Source organism: Alligator mississippiensis, chromosome 9, assembly GCF_030867095.1.
Source record: "Alligator mississippiensis isolate rAllMis1 chromosome 9, rAllMis1, whole genome shotgun sequence".
Classification (NCBI taxonomy): Eukaryota; Metazoa; Chordata; order Crocodylia; family Alligatoridae; genus Alligator; species Alligator mississippiensis.
In genome coordinates, this window is record NC_081832.1 from 78,509,183 (window position 1) to 78,528,987 (window position 19,805).

The 19,805-nt window shown below is 45.0% G+C and overlaps 1 protein-coding gene across 8 annotated transcripts in view; it reads right to left on the reverse strand.

The window, feature by feature from the left end:
- EBF1 (EBF transcription factor 1) overlaps positions 1-19,805 on the reverse strand; it is a 296,884-nt gene that overhangs the window by 34,575 nt on the left and 242,504 nt on the right. For all 8 annotated transcript variants that reach the window (XM_059712948.1, XM_014610157.3, XM_019475980.2 and 5 more), the window contains exon 11: positions 594-682. In XM_059712948.1, coding sequence (XP_059568931.1) covers positions 594-682 — 89 coding nt within the window. The remainder of the gene's footprint in view (positions 1-593; positions 683-19,805) is intronic.

Consider the following 19,805-nt stretch of genomic DNA (forward strand, 5'->3'; position numbering starts at 1 on the left):
TACAGGTGCACATTTACTGCGCAGTAACCGAAATTATTGCACAGTACAGGCACGCGTCTACACATGCACACCTACACTGTGCAGCAAATATAGTGACTTATGCGGACATGAGCATAAATTTGATACCTGCATCATGCATCAAATCATGCATGATGCATCACGCACGATGCAGGTATCATGCATCAGGCATCAAATTTATGCCCAATTACTTACTGTGCAGTAACGCACGTGTAGATGCACTACTGTGGAGTAACACTGTGTGTGGATTGACTTGGGACTAACTTAAATCCCAAGTCAGTCCAAACATAGCATTAATGCGCTTTAATGCCTGCACATGTAGATGCCATCCTATTCCCCCTTAGTGTGTAGTAACTTACTGTGCAGAAAATTTAAGCTGGCATAAATGTACGTGTAGACAGACGCTAGGTCAGCTCCATCCATGTCAGGTATTAGACCAGGACATTACATTAATGAACTTGACTTTGCGGCTTTTGGTACAAAGCAAAAGTGCTTCTTTTCAAACAAAACCCATCAAAAGCGGCCAGCTTTGTTACACTTTAATGAAGAAATAAAGAAATAGGAAATGTGCTGACCTTTGGCAAGCGCTCGGGATCACCGGGGTGTCGTGGAATAACCTTCTGTAACCTCTGGAAGCCGTAGTCAATGGTGGGTTCGTTCAGAGCTGAAACGACAACAGACAACGTCAGGAGACGGGAAAGGCAAAGCAAGGTGGAGCGCAGCTGTGCCGCGCGACAACCGTCAATGCACTGCACGGCCAGGACGTGATCACGCTTCGCTCCTTTTCAGCTTGAGATCAGCCGTAACTCTGAAATCTGGGTTCAAACACTGTCTGACGGTAGATGTGAGACTTTGGTTTAAAACGGAAGTAAAACCTTCCAGCTCAAGTCCATGAGACAAGGTGGCAAACTTTTGGAGCATTGTAACCAGCTCCCAAACAACAGGCAATTACCGTGTCTGAATGAAATCCACTTGATAAATGCTTTGCACCCCGTGTTTCATGTTTTTCTGTCTTCATGTTATAAGAAAAGTCATTTTAGACTGGAGACAAGAGGACAAAGCAGCAGCAAGGCACTCATTGCCAGACTATGTATTTGATGCCACTGGCATGCAGCGATCACGTATGTTTTTGTGGCGAACTAGGGATAAAGCGATGTACTTTTTGTCAATGGCCAGGGCTCAGTTCTCTATGCGCTACAATGAAGTCTCTTGCAAAATCCCCACGGACTTCAAACGCCATATCACCAATAATGGGAAAAATAACTACAAGGGTGCCTTTTTAAAAGTTTTTTACATGTTGTCTTTTTTTTTCTTTTTTTATCCCAGTTATTTTCAAGATAAAAGGAAAGGGAAGTGGAGAAAGGGTGGAAAGGAGAGATTTTAATTGTTGGGGCAATGTAGACTTCATAACAGGGGGAAAGGCCCAGATTCTGCACAACTAAGCATTTTCTTAAGTCCATCTCTCTTAGCAAACACTTATGCTGCTGCCTAATGAGGATGACAGAGAGACCTAAATTCACACTTAAAGCTGCACATGTGTTTAAACTACTGGTTCTCAACTTTTTAGGACATAAGGGACCCCTTGTTAGACTCAAGGCACCCCCCAGAAAAAGTCAACTCTTCATTTTTTTACTACAGAGAGACAGTAGAGGTATCCTTCTGCTGCAAAGGATTCAGAAAGACCACAACAGGTCAGAGTGGTTTTAACACTGGATTTCTATTCAAAATCTCTGGTTTTATCTTGCAAATCAAGCTTGTACACCTCACAGTGCAAACGCTGTCCCGCAGCACCCTTGAACGGATCCCGAGGCACCCTGGGGTGCTCTGACGCCGGGCTGAGAGTCACCGACTTCAGCACTGTGCTGAACCGGAGCCAGAGGCAGACGTTCTCAGGCCTCGCTAAACAGCTGCAGCAATGCTTCTTGATGTTTTCCTGCCAAAATGTGCATAAAAATGTTTATATGCTCTTTTTTTCCCCTAAAAAGATATGTGTTCAGGTCAAACATTTCAACTCTGTCCAACTCATTCATCTGATAAAAAATGGGAGAATCTTCCCAAATATTTAGCTGACATTTTCAACCAAAATGTTTCGGGGGTTTGTTGCGGGGGGTGGGGTGGTCTTCTTACTTATTCATTTTTGTTTGAATCAGTATTCTCTGGTTTACTTTAATTTGATTTTTTTTTAAAAACTCCAACGCAAAACAAAATGTTTAACTATATGGGATTTTTTTTCCCCTTTTCATTTGGATGGGAAAATCTGAAAGTTTTCATTTTCAGGGAGGCCCAAACTTTTTTCTTTTCTTTTTTTTATGTATATGTTTCACTTAGATATTTCAGTTCAGCTAATGAAATGCAAAATTCACTACTTTCCATCGCTCTGTTTACCACCAAATTGCGAACGTAGCTTGCAGGATCCTTTCACTACAATGGTGTACTTTGGACTAGATTGCCATCTAATTCATTTGAAGAGGGTCAAATTCTCCCAGGCCTCTTCACATCGAGAAGTACCGTGCACATCACGCAGCGACCTATCGGCTCACTCTTGTGGCAGAAATATTGTCGAGTACAGAAATATTCAAACTAGGTGAGACTGTTAAAAATAGGATCTCTCCTTAAAACCGGTAAATCTGGCCACGTTCTGCCAGTCGTTCCTTTTACGCGGTAGGTTATGGATCGCACTAAACCCACACCTACACACCACAAAGCAGTACCACCGATCCAATTTTAGCCAAACCACATTTTATTTCACTCTTTCCCAGCTCAACCCAGTCATTAAGCTAATCTAGGAAGTAAAGTGTTCGATTGCTCTTAATTCATTATATTTTTGGCACCTGCATCTCTACAGCGGGTGCTTGTTTGTGCAACCCAGAGCCCATTTTCTGGCACCATCGCCTTGAATAGCTCCTGTCTCCATGAGTCTCCCATTGATGTCAATGCAACTACAGTCAGAGCAAGGTGATGGGACAAACGCTGACTGTCAGTGGTGAAACACATGCATTAGCTACAGTTGGACAGACTACAAGCAGAATCAGGATTTGTTTTTTCCTTGTTGTAATAGGAATCCACTGAGTCTATCCCTGAAATAACTCTTGCATCAATGTTCAAATATCAGACCAGAGGTCTTTTAATGGAAGATATTCTCAGAAGATGGGACCTAAAATACCAGAGCAGCCCCCAACATATTCTGGTACAGGCATAGCATCCACTTGGTGTTGCTGGACTGATATGCAGGAATATCTAAGTATATTAGAATAACAGAAAATGAGGGTTGAAGGGAGCTCAGGAGTCGCATCTAGTCCAACCCCTGCTCCAAGCAGGACCAGCCCCAACTACATCATCCCAGCTAAGGCTTTGTCTACCTGGGTCTTAAAAACCTCCACGGATGGAGATGCCACCACCTCTCTAGGTAACCCCCTTCCAGTGCTTCACCACCCTCCTAGTGAGAAAGTTTTTCCTAATATCCAGCCTCAACTTGCCTTGCTGCAGCTTGAGCCCACTGCTCCTTGTCCTGCCATCTGCCCCCACTGAGACCAGCCCAACCCCATATTGGTTTACTTGTAATCTCATAATGAGGAATGGGTAAAGACACTTCTGGCCCTCTGGTTACATTATTTGCTTGTTTTCTTTTTCCATTGTAGCCTCACATTGTCCACACATGCCCATCACTTTGTAAAAAAACGCAGGCACAATGAACCTATTTTTATACCACTAATACCATTATCTTGCAATTTCCTTATAATGCCCTTTATGGAGTATACAATACATCGCTGTTAAAAACTTTCAATCTTCTGACAACGTATTGTTTGCCTTTATTAAAAATGAATATCTGGGTGTTGAGGCAATCAGATGTCCTACAATTCTAATTCAGTGTTATTTTGTAATTGTGTGAAAGATTTTAGCTCAAGCTTTTCCATCAAACACTTTCCCTCTGTAATTTACTCTTGGTTTTGCTCCTTTTCCCTTTGCATCCTTTGGGAAAGTAATCATGGGATACTGGGATATCATAAATGGAGACCAGTTTTGACATCTCCTTGAGATGCAGCAGTCATTTGCTTGCATCTTCCCACACCTTTAAACACATTTGAAAACCACAGACTATTGCCTGTAAAGTTTATTTTTTTCAGATGACCCATACAAAAGAATTGCAACTCTTTAATCTACCCCTACGAGGAGCTGAGTATCTTCTAGGAGGTCCCATGCCCTCCCCACTCCCACGGGTTTCAGTGATGAGAGAGGGTGTTCAAGCACGTCTTAGGATGGGGGCCTTAGCAGCAGGTACCGACCCGACTGCCCCCCTGTTTCAGTCTACAACAATTTGAATCTCGTTATCTCCGACCCAATTGAAAACGACCTGAAATTGCCTTATCTATCCATCGATTTGGCTACAGCACTCCCGTGCTGTTCTGCAGATTTAGGCCAGTGAACTCATTTCACTTACTTTTGGGGCCAACATTTAAACTTTTGTCTCTGGAAACCAGAGTTCAGCTGAGACGCTTCTCCTCAAGCACACATGTAAGGACCAAACCTGCTCCCACTGAAAAGTCTCAGAGAAGCTGTGGACTCCCCGTCTCTGCAATTTCTCATGGGCAGGTTGGGCAGATACTTGGCTGGGACGAGGGTGCAGGGGGCTGGAGTAGATGCCCTCGTGAGGCCCCTTCCATGACTTTCCGATTATCCTACAATCTCATTTACAGCAGCAAAAAACCCAGAGGAATGACATCCCGTTCAGCGGTGAATGTAGGAAATCAGATCCAGGCCTAAAGGAAGTCTTGCCTCTATCTTTAAGGGGAACATCCTAAGTCCCCCGCTTGCCAAGCCCTACTGCAAAGCGGTTTTCCCCCCACAACAACAACTGTTTTCAGACTGCACAACAGAGCCAGCATTCGGGTTCTTGACACCCATCCATCCATTAAAAACAAGTTAACACGTATTGTATTTAAAATGCATTGCCACTACCCTAAATTTTAAAAGTACTATTGGAAGTACTACCAACTTTAAAAAACTGTATTAAATTCAAATAGGTCCCAAGGCTAATGGAAGCAATTTGTATACCAACCCAAACTGACTGGCCTACTTTTCAAAATACAGGTATGATAATCTTGTGGTTTTAAAAGGACATTTAAATTGAAAGACTGTGAATTTAGTACATAATTATACCAATAGAACCCTTTAACTTGTCAACTTGTAAATCTAAAAGGCTATCAATCATTTCTAAAGAGGAAATAAACCTTAAAATTCTTTGATTGACAGTGCTTACTTTTTATGTAAAAAAAAAAAAAAAAAAAGGAAGAAAAAAAAAGTGGAGTAAAGTGGCCAGAAATCCATTTACAAAAGTACATTGTTTTACATAGGTGAGTAAAAAGCCAATAATTACACCTCCAAAAGACACATAAATCAAAGTAAGTACTTTTCCTCCACTTACATATTTTAAGTTGCAGTAAACTTCAGGTAACTTTTTTATTAAAATACTTCTCCAAATGTAATGCTTCTTGAAGCTGTTAATAGAGTAGCATTTTCATTTAAGCTAATATAATCATTTTTTCCAAATACGAGATTTAAGCCATTTTTCTCCCTTCCAAACAATAAACTTTCATCCTGTCTCTTGTGTGAATTAACTAAAATTACACCCAGGTGTACAAAATCTGTCTATCTATACCAATGTGCGAGTTAAGGCACAATATTTATTATTCTTCCCATTTTATGAATTACTTCTTAAACCCTTGAGGAAGAACTTTCTTTCGAATTAGACTAACAGAATAAGCCACAATGCTCTTTATACAGCAAATCTGAAGCCATAACTCATAAAATCTAAGGCTTTTAATCAAAAAATGCATAACGTCTATATTCTGAATTCACGTTTTCAAAGAACAACTTATTTTTCAACAAAATGCTGCTTACATCCTTGAGAAAAAATGCTCCCACCAGCCCCATCATTTCAATTACTGAATTAATCATTACAATAATTATGCATAGGTAATCTACTGCCTTGAAAAGTCTCTCTCTTTCTCGCTCCCTCTTTTTTCAACCAGTCAGTGGAGAGCTGGGTTTTTCGGTTGGTGGGTTTTTTTTGGTTTTTTTTTTTAATATTGCACATAATGAATTCCTACTGTGTCAATAAAGCTTTGGTCGTTAATTGAATGACTGTCTGATGTATCTGAGAGGGGAATCTGTTTCTCTGGCCATGCTGCCAATGTATGGCAGAATGATCGACACTTAATATCAGCAATTAAAAGAACCTGTTCAAATATCAGATGGAATTCATAGCTTGGGGTAGTCTAGGAGAACTCTTCACCGAGGAAAACTCATTCAGCTGATGCAGAGAGTAATTGAATTAGACACATTTTAACATTATTATTCAAAGAAAAATAAACACCCGCTACAGAGAAGCATTATGGAAATATTTCAGAACGCAAAACACAGCCAGTTAATTCGTTTCCCATGCATTCAGGGTTTCATTGACTCTTTTTGTTTCTCACTGCAGTTTTTTTTTTAATTCTGTTTGACCTAAAACCGATGAGAAACCAGCAACTGGACACACGAACGGGGGGCACTCTGCTCTGGAGCACATCGCCGGCAGCAAAGCTGCGTGAAAGGGGGAGGACCACAGGGAAACCGAAAAAGCAAAGCATATCCATCACGAGCTGCACGATACCTGAAATGGGGAAAATCCTGTCTCTGCTCCGCAAGGGTGGAGGGCCTGGATCACACCAGGGTGGATTTAATTGTGCTGGACAAGGTTGCGAGAGGACGGACATGGCTGCAGATGGGAATCGCTGCTCCAAAACGCTTCTTTCTAGGGCACTAGGAAGGGTAGAGGGGCAGGGGAAATCTAAGCGAGAGGTGAGAAAATGACGGTGGGTCCAATCGCCGACGTCCCCCCAAACGTTGCCGAGGGAAAGGATAGATGGCGTTGCAACAAGAAGGTGCAGCAGCGACTGCAGCCATTGCATGGTAGGGACTGAAGGGAGGAAGGAAGATCTTTTACCCCTCGACCTTTTTGTCCTTTGCAAAGTCCATTTTCTTTGGCTCTGGCTCTTCAGGGCAAACAGGTATAATATAGCTTCTGGCCCTGATCCTACGCTACCAAACGGCTGCTACCCAGGGGTGTCTCAAAGCAGGGTCAGGGCATCAGCCGAGAACATTATTTGACAGAGGTGAAAAAAATCGACAACGTGGGCATAGAAACCAAGATCAGGTGCATGCATGCGCACACACACACACACACACACACTGTAGTCACGTGGTACATTTAAAACCTGAATACAAACAATAAGCATTGCCTCTCTCAACGGTACTTTCTACTTGATTGGCACTTCCGCCTAAAATCCCACAGCTTTCAGGTTTTTCTCATAGTCCCTTCTCTGCCTCCTAGGATACCGCTGGTTCTTTACAGCCCACAGAAGGTTCCCAGAGAGGGTTCACAACCTTATGCACCACACAGACGTTAAAGATGATATGACATAGTGGGTGTATTTACATGTGCACTTTAATGTGCAGTAGCTTATACTAATGTGCATTAAAATGTCACTAAAAAAACTGTGCTTTTTTAGTTAGTGTGTATTAAAATAAGCTAAGTGCATTAAGCATCATTTTAAAATGGTGCTCTTTAGTTAATGCGCATTAAGACAGGCTAAGTGCATCTTCCTAGGAGCTCACAACGGAGGGCACTTTTACACGTGCTCCAGGGATGTGGGGGTTGGTGCTTTAATTAAAGCACTGCCACATCTCGTACATCAGCATCCCCATACTTAAAAATGGCAGCAGGGGCGCTTGAACTGAAGCTTATTTAACGATGTTTAATAGAATTCCAGCACGTCGGAGCAGCCTCCATGCTCGTGTATAGGCTCCCTGAGGTACTAGATTTAATGTGCATTAAGTAAAGCGCATTAATGCATGTGTAGACATGCCCATTGTGAGCAAATCCCAGCCAACCTCTTTCATGCGCTGTGGACACGGCGGGCCCGTTCCACACAGAAAAGGGAAACAACCCACTTCACTTACCAAGCGGAAGACGCCTATATCGCAAATCTCCAAGCAAAGAGTTTGCACGGCTAATCCAAGTTTGTTACGTGAAAGTGCACAAACATTCAAGCTACGTTGGTCATCGTTGTGAATGCAACTGCCTGTTTGTAAAGTTTCCTTCCTATTAGCTTGCCCTTGAGTTTTTACGGAAAATGGAAGTGGGAGGGGGGCAATGGCTGGCCAGGCGGTTGGTGTTACACGGGTCGTTCCAGCGCTAACTCAGAGTTTCCCTGCTTTTATGGCTTTGGGTTTCTCTTAATTTATCATATTCTTGTGTGTTTAATTTCCTTTTCTTAATGGCACGGTGACATGATGTCATTTATTTTATTTTACTGGAAACAGAAAGAAACTGAGATGCTAAGAAATGCAATATTTATATTTTATTGCCATTTAACATCCAAACAAGCATCCAATATGTTTGCCAAGTAATAAGTAACATTCTGAGCCAAGTCAAATGACAAATTTAGCACCTGAGTCCCTGCGTTTCCCTAGTGACTTCTCTTTACTTGAACTAAAAGTGCGAAGGACCAGCTTTTGAGAGAGCACCACTGCGATGCAAAATGTTATTATATGCACAATATACCGTGGGGTATTTTTTGCATGATGCCAATTTTTTCTGCAGTAAATAAGGGCTGTATTTGACTTTCAACTCGCACAGACTTCAGAGGGTGTCGTGGGTTGGAAGGGAGCGCACCACGAACACAGGAACTGGCCCCAAATTATCAAACTTACAAGCTCCTTCGGTTTGGGCTCAGATATCTGTGCTGGCCACCACTTGGCTTGAGTACCAGTGCTGCAACGATGCATTTTGCAAAACATTAACCCTGCTTATTCATTCTTGATCCAGTTCAATATGATTTAGTGGAAAATATTTATGGTTTACTAGTTTCTGATCTGCTACTGTTGTCTTTCCCTGCCCCGTCCTCTTGCCTCGAGGAGTGAGAGTAGTTCTTAAAACAATCCTTTATCATATGGTTTCTGGATCTTTTAACAAAAACAGGGTTGGAACAGCTTGGCTGCATGGGTTCAGATGTGAGTTAACAAAACATAGTGATTGACTCCAGTCAGGAGGATGCTAGAATAAGTGATATAAAGGTTGCAGTTGTAACCAGAAGGGAAGAAGCAGTGTTTTCAATCAAATATTTCCTACACAAATATTCAGCAAACTCATCCAAGGACACCATGCAACTTCACTGGAAGTGGCAGGTCTCAACAGCACTCCCCTTTATACGCACAAGTTGTACACAAAGGCCATGAATTTTAGAGACTGGCACCTAAGGTTGGGCTCTAAAGTCTATGTTTGGGCATCTTTGTCCAACATGGAGACCCAGCGTGTACTGTTTAGTCTGGTCTGAAATACCGAGACAGCCACAGGGGTGCAGAATGTAACTTATTCCCGGGAAATGCTCCCTTTTCACACCCTCCAATTACATTTTCAATCTTCTGATGTGTTGCTTTGTGGAAACGTTTTATTTTTAACATTTCCTGCATTGCCAATCCGAGCATCCCTCTCTTTGCTGGGCATGAGAGTGCTCCTTGTGCCCTCGTTACAGGAGTGTAAGTCAGAAGTCCCCGCGCTGCAGGCAGTGGAGTCATTCCTGATTTACTCTGATGTAACAGGAGAAGAATTTTGCCTACGCAAGTACAAGCCTCTGCACTTACACTACATACCCACGCTTAATTTATGATGTGAAAGCTTATCCAAACTCGGTTCTCATATTCGCACTTGCCATTTGGTAAAAGAAATATTGAGGACCAAGGGATGCATAAATAAAACGCCTTGTCCTGCTTGAAAGTTAATGACCAGTGTAACCCCTTAGCCTACAGGATCTTAAACCAAGTTCTGCTGTCCTTTGAACTTCAACAGCCCAGCTGATGGCAAGGCAAGAGCAAGTCTCCTCATGCGGAGAGGAGACATGCACCGGCGATCCTCCGAACACGTCCGCACATCAGGTGCGAGGTGAGGACTGGTGCCAAGGGCATCACCCCCAAGCGGTGCCATGAGCTGGGACGAGCGCAACCTTCTCAGAGGCTTCCCGTAGATCTTTACTCTAACTTCATAACTCAGATGAAACCCCCTGAGAAAACCGAAGCTTCCCAGCTTCCATTCATTTTGAGTTTTGAAACTTTACCTTTGATTTGTGTATGTGACACAATTACAAGGTTAGTGGCTTCGCAGAGAGCAGAAGAATCACTTTGACTGTAAAGTGGAGGGTGCAGCATTCAAGTGATTAAAACTAACGCACTTTTACTTTTTCTTTCTAATGCTAAAGGGGAAATCTCACTCTGGAGCTCGCCGCAGTCTCTGGTTTTACCAGCAGCGACATTAGTCACTTCTATAATTGTTCAGCTTTCTTCCCAAAGAGTTTTGACAGTAACTGTTATCGAGGGTAAAAAAAAAAAAATCATACCAGCCTGTCTGATAAACATGTTTCCCTGCCCTCACACCCCAGTGAGCACTGTGACACTATACTTTTATCATCTAGTGTGTGCCCAGAATGAGCTTAGAACAGCAATTGCCAGGAATAGGCAGGCGATAAACCGCATTGATTTAACACATCTTGTTTTCAATCATGCTCGGATTTTCTGAGCACGCATTTTTCCTGTACTCCGGCTTGTAGCTTTTATCTGACGAGCTGATCCCTTTTCACTGGAAAATGAAAAGGTCGCACAATAAGACACGGTTTACTGGAACTTGAACAAGCACCAGGGAAAGTATTTTAGATAAATACTGTCAGGCAGAGTGGAGCTGAATTTCAACAACACAATTGCTAAACAACAATACTTATTACTCTCCTAGAACAAGCCTACAAGCAACTTATGGCTCACAGCAGGGGAGATCACAGAGTCAGGCTCAATAGTTAAGGAAACCTCATCCAAGCCTGTTTAAAGATGCAGTGCTCCTTTCGGCTTACATCCAGACTAGCCCAACCCCAGGTGCAAATTAAATGTCACACGAGCTTCTTTCCCAGATTTCATGAACTTGACAACACACCATACCTACAGCTATTAAATTATTTTTTTTTGGTCTGAGTAACGGACTTAATTCAATCACATGGGGTAACAGATAGCAAGAAAATGAAAAATAAATAATGAGAGAAAGCAAGCAATGTCACCCAAACTAATTAATTAGCCAATGCTGGTGACTGAGGGAGACTCAGTAAACAAATAAGTAGTAACATGACAGGCCCCCCTGAGTGACTACTGAATTTATCTAATTAATAATATGCAAAGTATAGCAGGATTCTAACTACAGTTTAAATTAAATTTAATTATTCCACACCCCCCTCGTTCCCCAAAGCGAAGGGAATAATGCTGACAGAGACAGGATTGACAGCACAGGTTAGTCCCATTGTATAGTCAGGGCACCGCCGCTGCCTTTGCCTCTATACTAAAGGCTCCACCGAGGACGGTCCAGCCACAAATTACAGTACCAAAGCGGTCCCTCTTATCCCTACGTCCCTCACAAGTTTGTCTTCCTAACACCCTTGGGAGGCAGGAAAATGCAATTGCTTGCATTTAACACCTGGAGAAGGGAGGCACAGAGAGAAGAATGATCTTGCTCACGTGTGCGGTTCTTCCAGACTAGGTGTGAGCACTTGCTTCACCCCCAGCCTGAATCCATATTTACTTCCCAGTGCAAAGAGCCCAAACACCTCGATTTTTAGCACCGTTTCAGACGTCCTGCACTCCACACTGCATGGCCTAAGCGACTTGGGGCCTTGTTACATGGTCATTTTGGGCAGCCCCTGGAGCTCTTACCCCTGGACCGTCCGTACATTCATTCCTTAAAGTGGTTTTAAGCACTCATTATGCGGCTTAAAATTACGCCACTCTAGGACAGGATTATCTCTGATCCGATTATCTCTGATCTGAACCCAGCTCCTGTCCCATTAGGAACAATGGAAGACATGGCCACTCTGCACAGATGTGCTGCCAAATTGAAGTCCTCCAGTATCCCAGGATCTCTCACCCCCGCCCACCCGCCTATAGAGAGGGACAGAAGCCTGTCCTGGCTCACCAGGCCTGTCGTAGCAAGTCACAGCCGTGCAGGTTGGGGACAGTCAGAGAAGGTTTCTAGACTAAGGCTGTGACTGCTCCCAACTAGTATGAACGCTGAGCAGCATTCGTGCAGCTCACAGGACAAGGGTAACAAGGCCCTTAGCTAAACCCTGTTTTCAAAGGTGACTTTGTCCTTTAGGAATCTGCATTCCCCTGGAAGCCAGTGGGACCAAGACCCCTCGAAAGGGGATTTGTGAAAGAGCCAAGCAGGTGGGGCACTGACTTGAACAGGAACACGGGGCTGGATCCAATCATGGGCTTGGGGAATGGAGACAGGGCTGCAGTGGACTGCATGTGCCTCAGGCCAAAACTGTGAGCAAACCCCCATGACAAGCAGCTGCCTAAACTCCACAGGCTCCTCCTTGCTGGACCTGAAAGCTCCCTGGCGGGGTACAATTCTGCTTCGGTAGGCGAGCAGACCAGCCCTGCTCTGGACTGCCAATGGCCTGACATCTTGAAGGGCCCTATAATGTAGGTATACTTGGAAGAAGCCTTGCACACCCTGACAGCATCGGGCCCCTCACAAAATGCAGCTGCCTTATTTTAAAGAAGTTACCAGCTGGGGATGCCCACCTTTATGTAACAGCCTAGTTGTGCACACAACTTGATGGAGAACCTGCCCAGAGAGACCTGGGGTCAATGCCCTCCGCAGCCCAAGAGTGCTCTAACTCCCATCTCTCACCTCCCAGGAGTGTCTCCTAGACACCGACTTATGCTTTTTACATTGACCAGGCATGGCACGAACAGCAGTAGTAGTCCTGGGAGCTGAGACCAGAGCCCTGGCTCCCCCCAGGCCAGGCCCTTTGCACGTCTATACACGTGCTTTAATGTGCATTAGCCTACTGTAATGCACACTGAAGTGTCACTATACAAATGTGCTCTTTAGTTAAAGTGCATTAAAATAGGCTAATGCACATTAAAGCATCGCTAAAAACTGTGCTCTTTAGCTACTGCACATTAAGTTAAGCTAATGCTCATTTTTTCTAATACTTCACAATGGAGGTACTAGATTTAATGCGCATTAACTAAAGCATGTTACTGCATGTGTAGACGTACCCTCATCAATGGCAGAGTCATCTCCCTCAAGAGGGGACTCCGGCCTACAGGTCCTGACTAGACATAAGTGCCTCTCTGCAGCCTGAATCAGGCACCTGCGCTGCAAGAGCAGCAGGATTTCACACACCCGTTTGCACTTTGCGTTGCCATCGACTAGCTCTAGGCAGCTCCCAGTCCGTGTACAGGATCGCCCCTCTGAGGTGCCGCGCACCATATCAAGAGCTGAGGTGCCTACCTCGGGGCTTTCGTCACACTCTGGGACCCAGGCGCCCAACTTGTTGGTGCCCTAGCCCATTACTGGATCTAGCTGTAGGTACCTAAAGCACTTAGGAGCCTTTGCAAATCCCACAACCAGTGCCCAAGTCTCTTTTGGAAATGAGACTTAGTTGTCTGTGGGTTGAGATCCTCAAGATAGAAATCCAAGAGACTTGCACAGGGCTTCAGGCCCTGCAGCACCAAGTGGAGTAACACTTCAATAACTTTAAAAACAGGGGCATGAGTGAAGCTTGCAGCATCGTGCAGGGAAAGCCTCTCAACGAGAGAGCCGAACCTGGGCCCAGCCTGAGCATGGCCTTGCCCCTGGCCTACCCCCCCTGTCTGGTCTACCTTGGCACCTCTGAAATCCAACGCTCCCAGTTGTAATTAATTCTTTGTGTGTGTGTGTGTGCGTGTGCGCACGCGTGCATGCGTGCACATGCGTGTGTGTGTGCGTGCATGCATGCGTGTGTGTGTGTGGATGGATACCTGCCTGCTGGAAACCGATCCAAAGTCAACAGCTCATGCTACGCATGCCACTGAACAGCTGTCAGATAAAAATGATTTTCTCCCATTACCACCCTGGCCTGTTTTCAAACCAGTGACTTATAGCTAAAGGTCTCCCTATCCTGGTGACAAGCCCCATTTAATTAATGCTCTTAACATCCCAGAGCTACGTCGCTCCATATTAGTCACTAATGTCTCTTAATCAGCAAGTGCAACATAAGTACGGCTCTCCACTTCATTCACATCAGACCGAGTTTGTGGGGGTGCCAAGTATGTGCCCATTTACCACGATTTGGAAATAGATATTTCTTCTGTTGAATTAGAGCCATGCTGGGTTCTTGATGGTATTAGTGGCATGGTGCCCCTTTTACAGCACCGTTTATTTCTGAATTGTTTGCTCTGACATAACTCGCAACTTGCCAAGACGCCCAAGCAGGATGCAGCGAGTGACGAGGTGCCAAAGAGAGAGATGCCCCGGGGATTCAAATGCCGTAGGAGTCCCTGAATAACAAACTCTCACTGCTCTCTAGCAGGAGTCTTTAATTGCTGTGCGCCACGTCTTCACTGGTAGAAAGGAAGGGACACCACCTTTCTCTGCAGTAAGATAACTAACTTTCTTGCAATGAAAGACATGGACATATATGGAGAGAAAAGTAGGGAGGAGCGTGTCAGCAATCAGCAGCTGCTCTAATTCTGAGTGTGTTTTATGTGGACCAGCGTGAGGTCAATGATTAGATGGTGTTTCTTTTTGCCCATACCCATTACTTGCTTGCTTTCTCTCCTGGATAATTTCAGCCTCTCTATTTCCCAATCCCTATATCTTACGAACAGAAGACTTGCAGTGGTGGGCCAGCCCACGTGTCCGTCTAGCCCGGTACCCCATCTCTGGCAGTGACAAGCAGTGGCTGCTGCAAAGGAAGATGCCTTGCAGCGCAAGGAGACCTGGTGGATAGTAACAGCTTTCACACAGGCGTGCTACAGTATAAGCGATTACACGATAGGAGAAATCTGTGACAAGCTGCACTACATACAAGAATGCACATCTACAGGCCACGTGGCTGAAATGGGGTGGATAAAGGAAATGGATGCAAAGGCTATTAAAGAGAGGGGCAACACTGCATTAAGCAGGTGCAGAAAAGTCCTGATTCACTCTCGTACGTGGGACTGACCCTTTAGAAAGCTATTGTGGCTTTTTGCTTTTTCTCGCTTAGAAGTTTTATAACACAAAATGCCATTTTTAGCAGAGTCCGACATTGCCCTTCGGCAGAGTCCACACACAACAGCAATGACTACGGGCAGATGTTGGCACGGGCTCCGACGGGATGGCTTCGGACGGCTCTGCTCGGTACCTACTACACACGGGGGCTCCTCTCCGCGCTGGAGGCTGCGGTACAACGTGACGGGCATAGTCCAACGTGAAGGTCACCATCCAAATCAGAGCCCTTACAACAAGAGGGAATTCACTCAAGCTGGAGTTCACAATGAAACCCAGATATCTCCTCGGTCTATAAGCAACGCCACTGCAAAACTGAGAAACATTTAGGCCATATTTGCTTATCCTTAAGGCATCCGCTACAGGCAACTTGCCAAGGGCAGGGAATCGGCTTTGGTGGACCAAATAGTCTGATCCAGTACCGTATATCAAATTTTCCCACGGAGAAGGTGGCTTCAGCTTTCTTTTAAGTGGGCTGTAATATATGGTAGCTGGATTATATCTGTCAAAAGATGCCAAAATGCTTTTTTTTTTTTATGGATCCCAAATCCTCTGGGGACAGTTCCAAATCCACTGAATATTTTGAGTACTCGAGTTTGCAGTGACACCCTTTAGATTATCAGATGTGTGTGTAAAAATACATATTGCAAGCCAGCTTTCTGTCAGAAACATTTCTGAGGATGCCATGGAGAGGATATTACTTCATCCAGAAACCGAGAATAACTTCTGCTTTGGGTCTTGGGGGAAGTCGATTTTCAGATTACAGAACATAAATAAATGATGTGTTGAGCTAAAAAATTCCTCCTTTTAGGCCACGTCTCTTTTATGAGCTCCAACAGCGGGGATGAGGTATGGAGCCGGGGTGGAGCATGTTCAGAGCCACCGGGAAATCCATCGGTTCCTTAGTTAAGCATTTCAGCTTAGTAAGAAAACTTAAAACCACTGGACCAGATCTTCACAGGTGTAAATCAGCACAGCCCTATTAGCTTTGCTGGAGCTCTGCCCCTCTGCGCCAGCCGAGGGCTTGCTCCGCTTTTGGGGTGTGCATTTCTAAGGGCAAAATCTTGGCCTTGAAGTTTAACCAGACGCATGCACCTTTCCCTGATGCTCTCAGTTTACAAAACATCAGCCAAAGAGAAAACCACGGTAAATGTTATTTAAAGCACACTTTTAAAGGGAACCATTTCCAAGCAGAGGGCCGGCTGGGCAGACTATAAAAGGGATGTTCAGTTCACCTTTGCCTGCCTTGCTATTTTAATTGTAGTCCCATGGTTCAGCTCCGGTTTTCGCTGTCCGCAGAGCATTCCCAAATGCACCCATTTCTCCTCCTCATCCATCACTCCCCCCCCCCACCTTTTTTTTTCCCTGAGTCAAATATGTTAAAAACCGATGCTGCATTTTGGGGTTATCTTGTGCAGCACGGGCAGAATTCTGATACGTCTTCTTCATTAAGCACTCATAATCCTAGAAATGAAAGTAACTCATTTCTTCCCAGGGTGCCCGTTAACTGAAAAACTAATCTTAATTGAATGCACAGATCAGTTAACCATCTTCAGATTCGCAAACCATTAATGCCCCATTTGCACAAAGGCTTGCCTGGCAGTCTGGTCTCATCACTGTACGTACAAGGAATCGGAGACTCAGCAGTGCGGAGGAGGGCGGGCAGGGATCGGGGAGCGCTATCAAGGACTCCTGTCCATGACCAAACGAGCAGTCTGGGGCCGAACGGGAACGCAACGAAGAAGGCAGCGCTTGCTAAATTGTCGACACTAGATCACCTTTCCAAGTCAGCTGCAGAGGAACGAAGGAATAATGCAATTCTGCCCCCAAATACCAGTTAAGTACCACCAAATGTGCCTACAGAGAGGATACTCGCTGCAAAGAGGAGCCTCACAGACAGAAGAGAAAAGGCATAACAGCAAGGGAAGGCAGTAAAAATAATTGCACATTTCACTCCCGTTGCATTTGCCGTCCTCCCTTCTGCCGTCACAATTTATCATCTAGAACATACATGGCAGAACCGGAGAAGATCAGTGCAGGCGCCGCGGCGGCCCAAGTCTGACAGCTTGCCTATGCCGCTACTTTTCCTAACAGGGCTGGAGCGCCGAGTAGAAAAGAGGAAGGTTGTTTGAGAAATTAGCAGCCACGCTCGTTGGCACTGCTGATTATTTATTTTTTTGATGGATGAAATATGGAATGATGCCAATTTAGAAAAATAGAAGCAACTTCAAATCTTTTGATGAACTCATTTTACTGTTTTATGATGAGCCCTAATGACTATAGTAGGAAGAAAAGTTTCGCGACTACAATACGCTGACAAATAAAGCCAGGCTCGTGCCAATTAGTGTTCAAGGCTTAAATTAGGAGTTTACAAAATGATTTTCATTTGCAGAGGGACCGTTTAAATAAAGATGTAAGGGTTTTTGTGTTAGATAAGGCGTTGGAGACTGAGATGCTCAGATATGGAGCGTGAATAGGAGACATAAGTATTGTAGATAGAAACAATCATTTGGGTATGAAATTACACCATCGTGCAGCCTTCTGTAAGATCTCTGTGCAAGAGAGATGATCTATTTGGAAAACCTGGTACCCATGCCGGACCAGCAGCAAGGCCCTGAACTGCTCCACCGCTAAACCACAGCTGTGCACGTACACAGTACATACAAACACGCTTAAGCATGCACGTAGTACGTACGCCCGCTTCAGCCATATTCAAAAAACCCACTTACTCAGACTAGCTCAAGAAGTACTTGATTCAACAAGGTACTTCAGTGCATAAGTAGCTTTCAGCAAGCAAACAATCCCATTGACTTCAATGGGAATATTCAGTTGCTTTTTCATTCCTATTCAGCTGCCTTTCCGACACCGCACTTCTTTAGCAGCCTGGTCCCGACAGATCGTGCCGATCGGGCCGGAGGCCTGAGCATCGCTGACGGACTTCACGTGTCAGGAGCTGGAGCAAGTTCCATATAACACAGGAGGCTAAATCACGGCCGGCGCTGCCTGTCTTTTGGTGCCATCTCCGTGAATTCATAGCCCAGGCCCTGTGACCCCTTTGCTAACAGTGGCATTTGGTCTGTGGAGCCCACCCATTTTCTGTTCCTTGTACTCTCGCTTCATCCAAGAGGAACTCGGGTGAAGACAGGGCCATGGCATTGATGAAAGAGAGGAGAGGATGAGGCCTCGCTGAGCTACAAGACTCTGCTTCTGCACGGGAAACAGGTGGGGCGGGGAAACCCTTTGCAGCAGCCCTCTGCCTGGCACCAGCGAGCAGCAATTTTCCTTGCAATTCAGTCTAAAAGCAAGACTTTCTACTGCTTGTGTAAACCAAGCACAAAAGCCAACTGGAGCTAAAGCCACGAGGGGAAGGAGAAGTTTTGAGAACTGCAGAGATTTCAAAGCACGTCTCGTTCTCTTTCCCACTGAAGGGTGATTTTGGTGAAACATGCCCTTGCTACAGGGGTGCGGGTTGTAGCTGTGTTCGTCTACAGACTTAGGCAGACAAGGATCTTTGGGTGAAGCTGATATCTTTTATTAGAACAACTTAGAGTTGGAAATTTTTTTTTTTTGCTTGCTATATATTTAAGTTGGTCTAATAAAAGATATCATATTCACCCAAAGGACCTTGTCTGTGTGTGCCCCTCCTTGCGCTGGAGTGGGCCGTGCCATTCCCGCCTGGCCTGAGAGGTAGCCCCTGGCCACAGCGAGGGGAGATCAGGGGACATTAGCAAGGGGACTCAGAGGTCCCCCGCTCCTCCAGGAGAGCAGTTTCCACGGTCAGTGTTTGCTTGCTTTATTGCTATTGATTTCCAGATCCTGTGCAATCTCTGCTCAAACTGAGCAGGTGATATACGTTCAGTGGCAAAGATAATGATCCAAAATGAATCCGAGTTGTAGTTAGGTGATTAAAAAGAAATGGACCCTGGAAATATTCTGTGACAGATTAAACATGAATGCATTAGCATAATTGATTGCATTAAAATATGGGAGACAATTTTGCACCCTGACTTAATAATAGGCTGTAATGATCCTCTCGACTGAAGCTACACACAAATGTAGGCTGGGGGCGTGCGAGTGTGCATGTCTCCAAATTATTTCTTGCGCTGCTTTGCAGAGAACTTGGAATACATTCGTAAATGGGTGGGCGGCTGCACCAGGCAGCAAAGGGAAAAACGGCTTCGGGTCTTTTAAGGCGCTTCCTTCAGGGTTTCCATATTGCCCACAAAACAAAAAACCACGTCAGATGAAACCCCTGTTGCACCCGTAGGCCTCCCCTGTCTTAACCAACCAGCCCACAGAGGCAAAGACGTATCCTTCCCTCTAGTTCTCCTTCCTTTTCTGATCAGCCTAGGGCAACCAAGAGAGAGGCAGAGACCTCTGAGCCCAAGACTCAATAAAAAAGACAGCAAATGAACATGAAAACGCACCTAACCTCATCCTTTGCACATCTGGAACAGAACCAGACATCTAGGAAAAAGCTCTGAAAACAGCAATTTGGGGCAGTGCAGAGGTGAGGGGCGCCGAGTCGAACCCAGACCTGCTCTGAATGCCGGCAGGAGCAGCGTGTCGCAGAGGGGTACGATGCACGTACCCCGATCCTTAGGTTATGCTCGACTACCATTCGAAGCCTCCCAGAGCCAGGCAGCAGCCTGCAAGAGAGGCATTAAAAGCC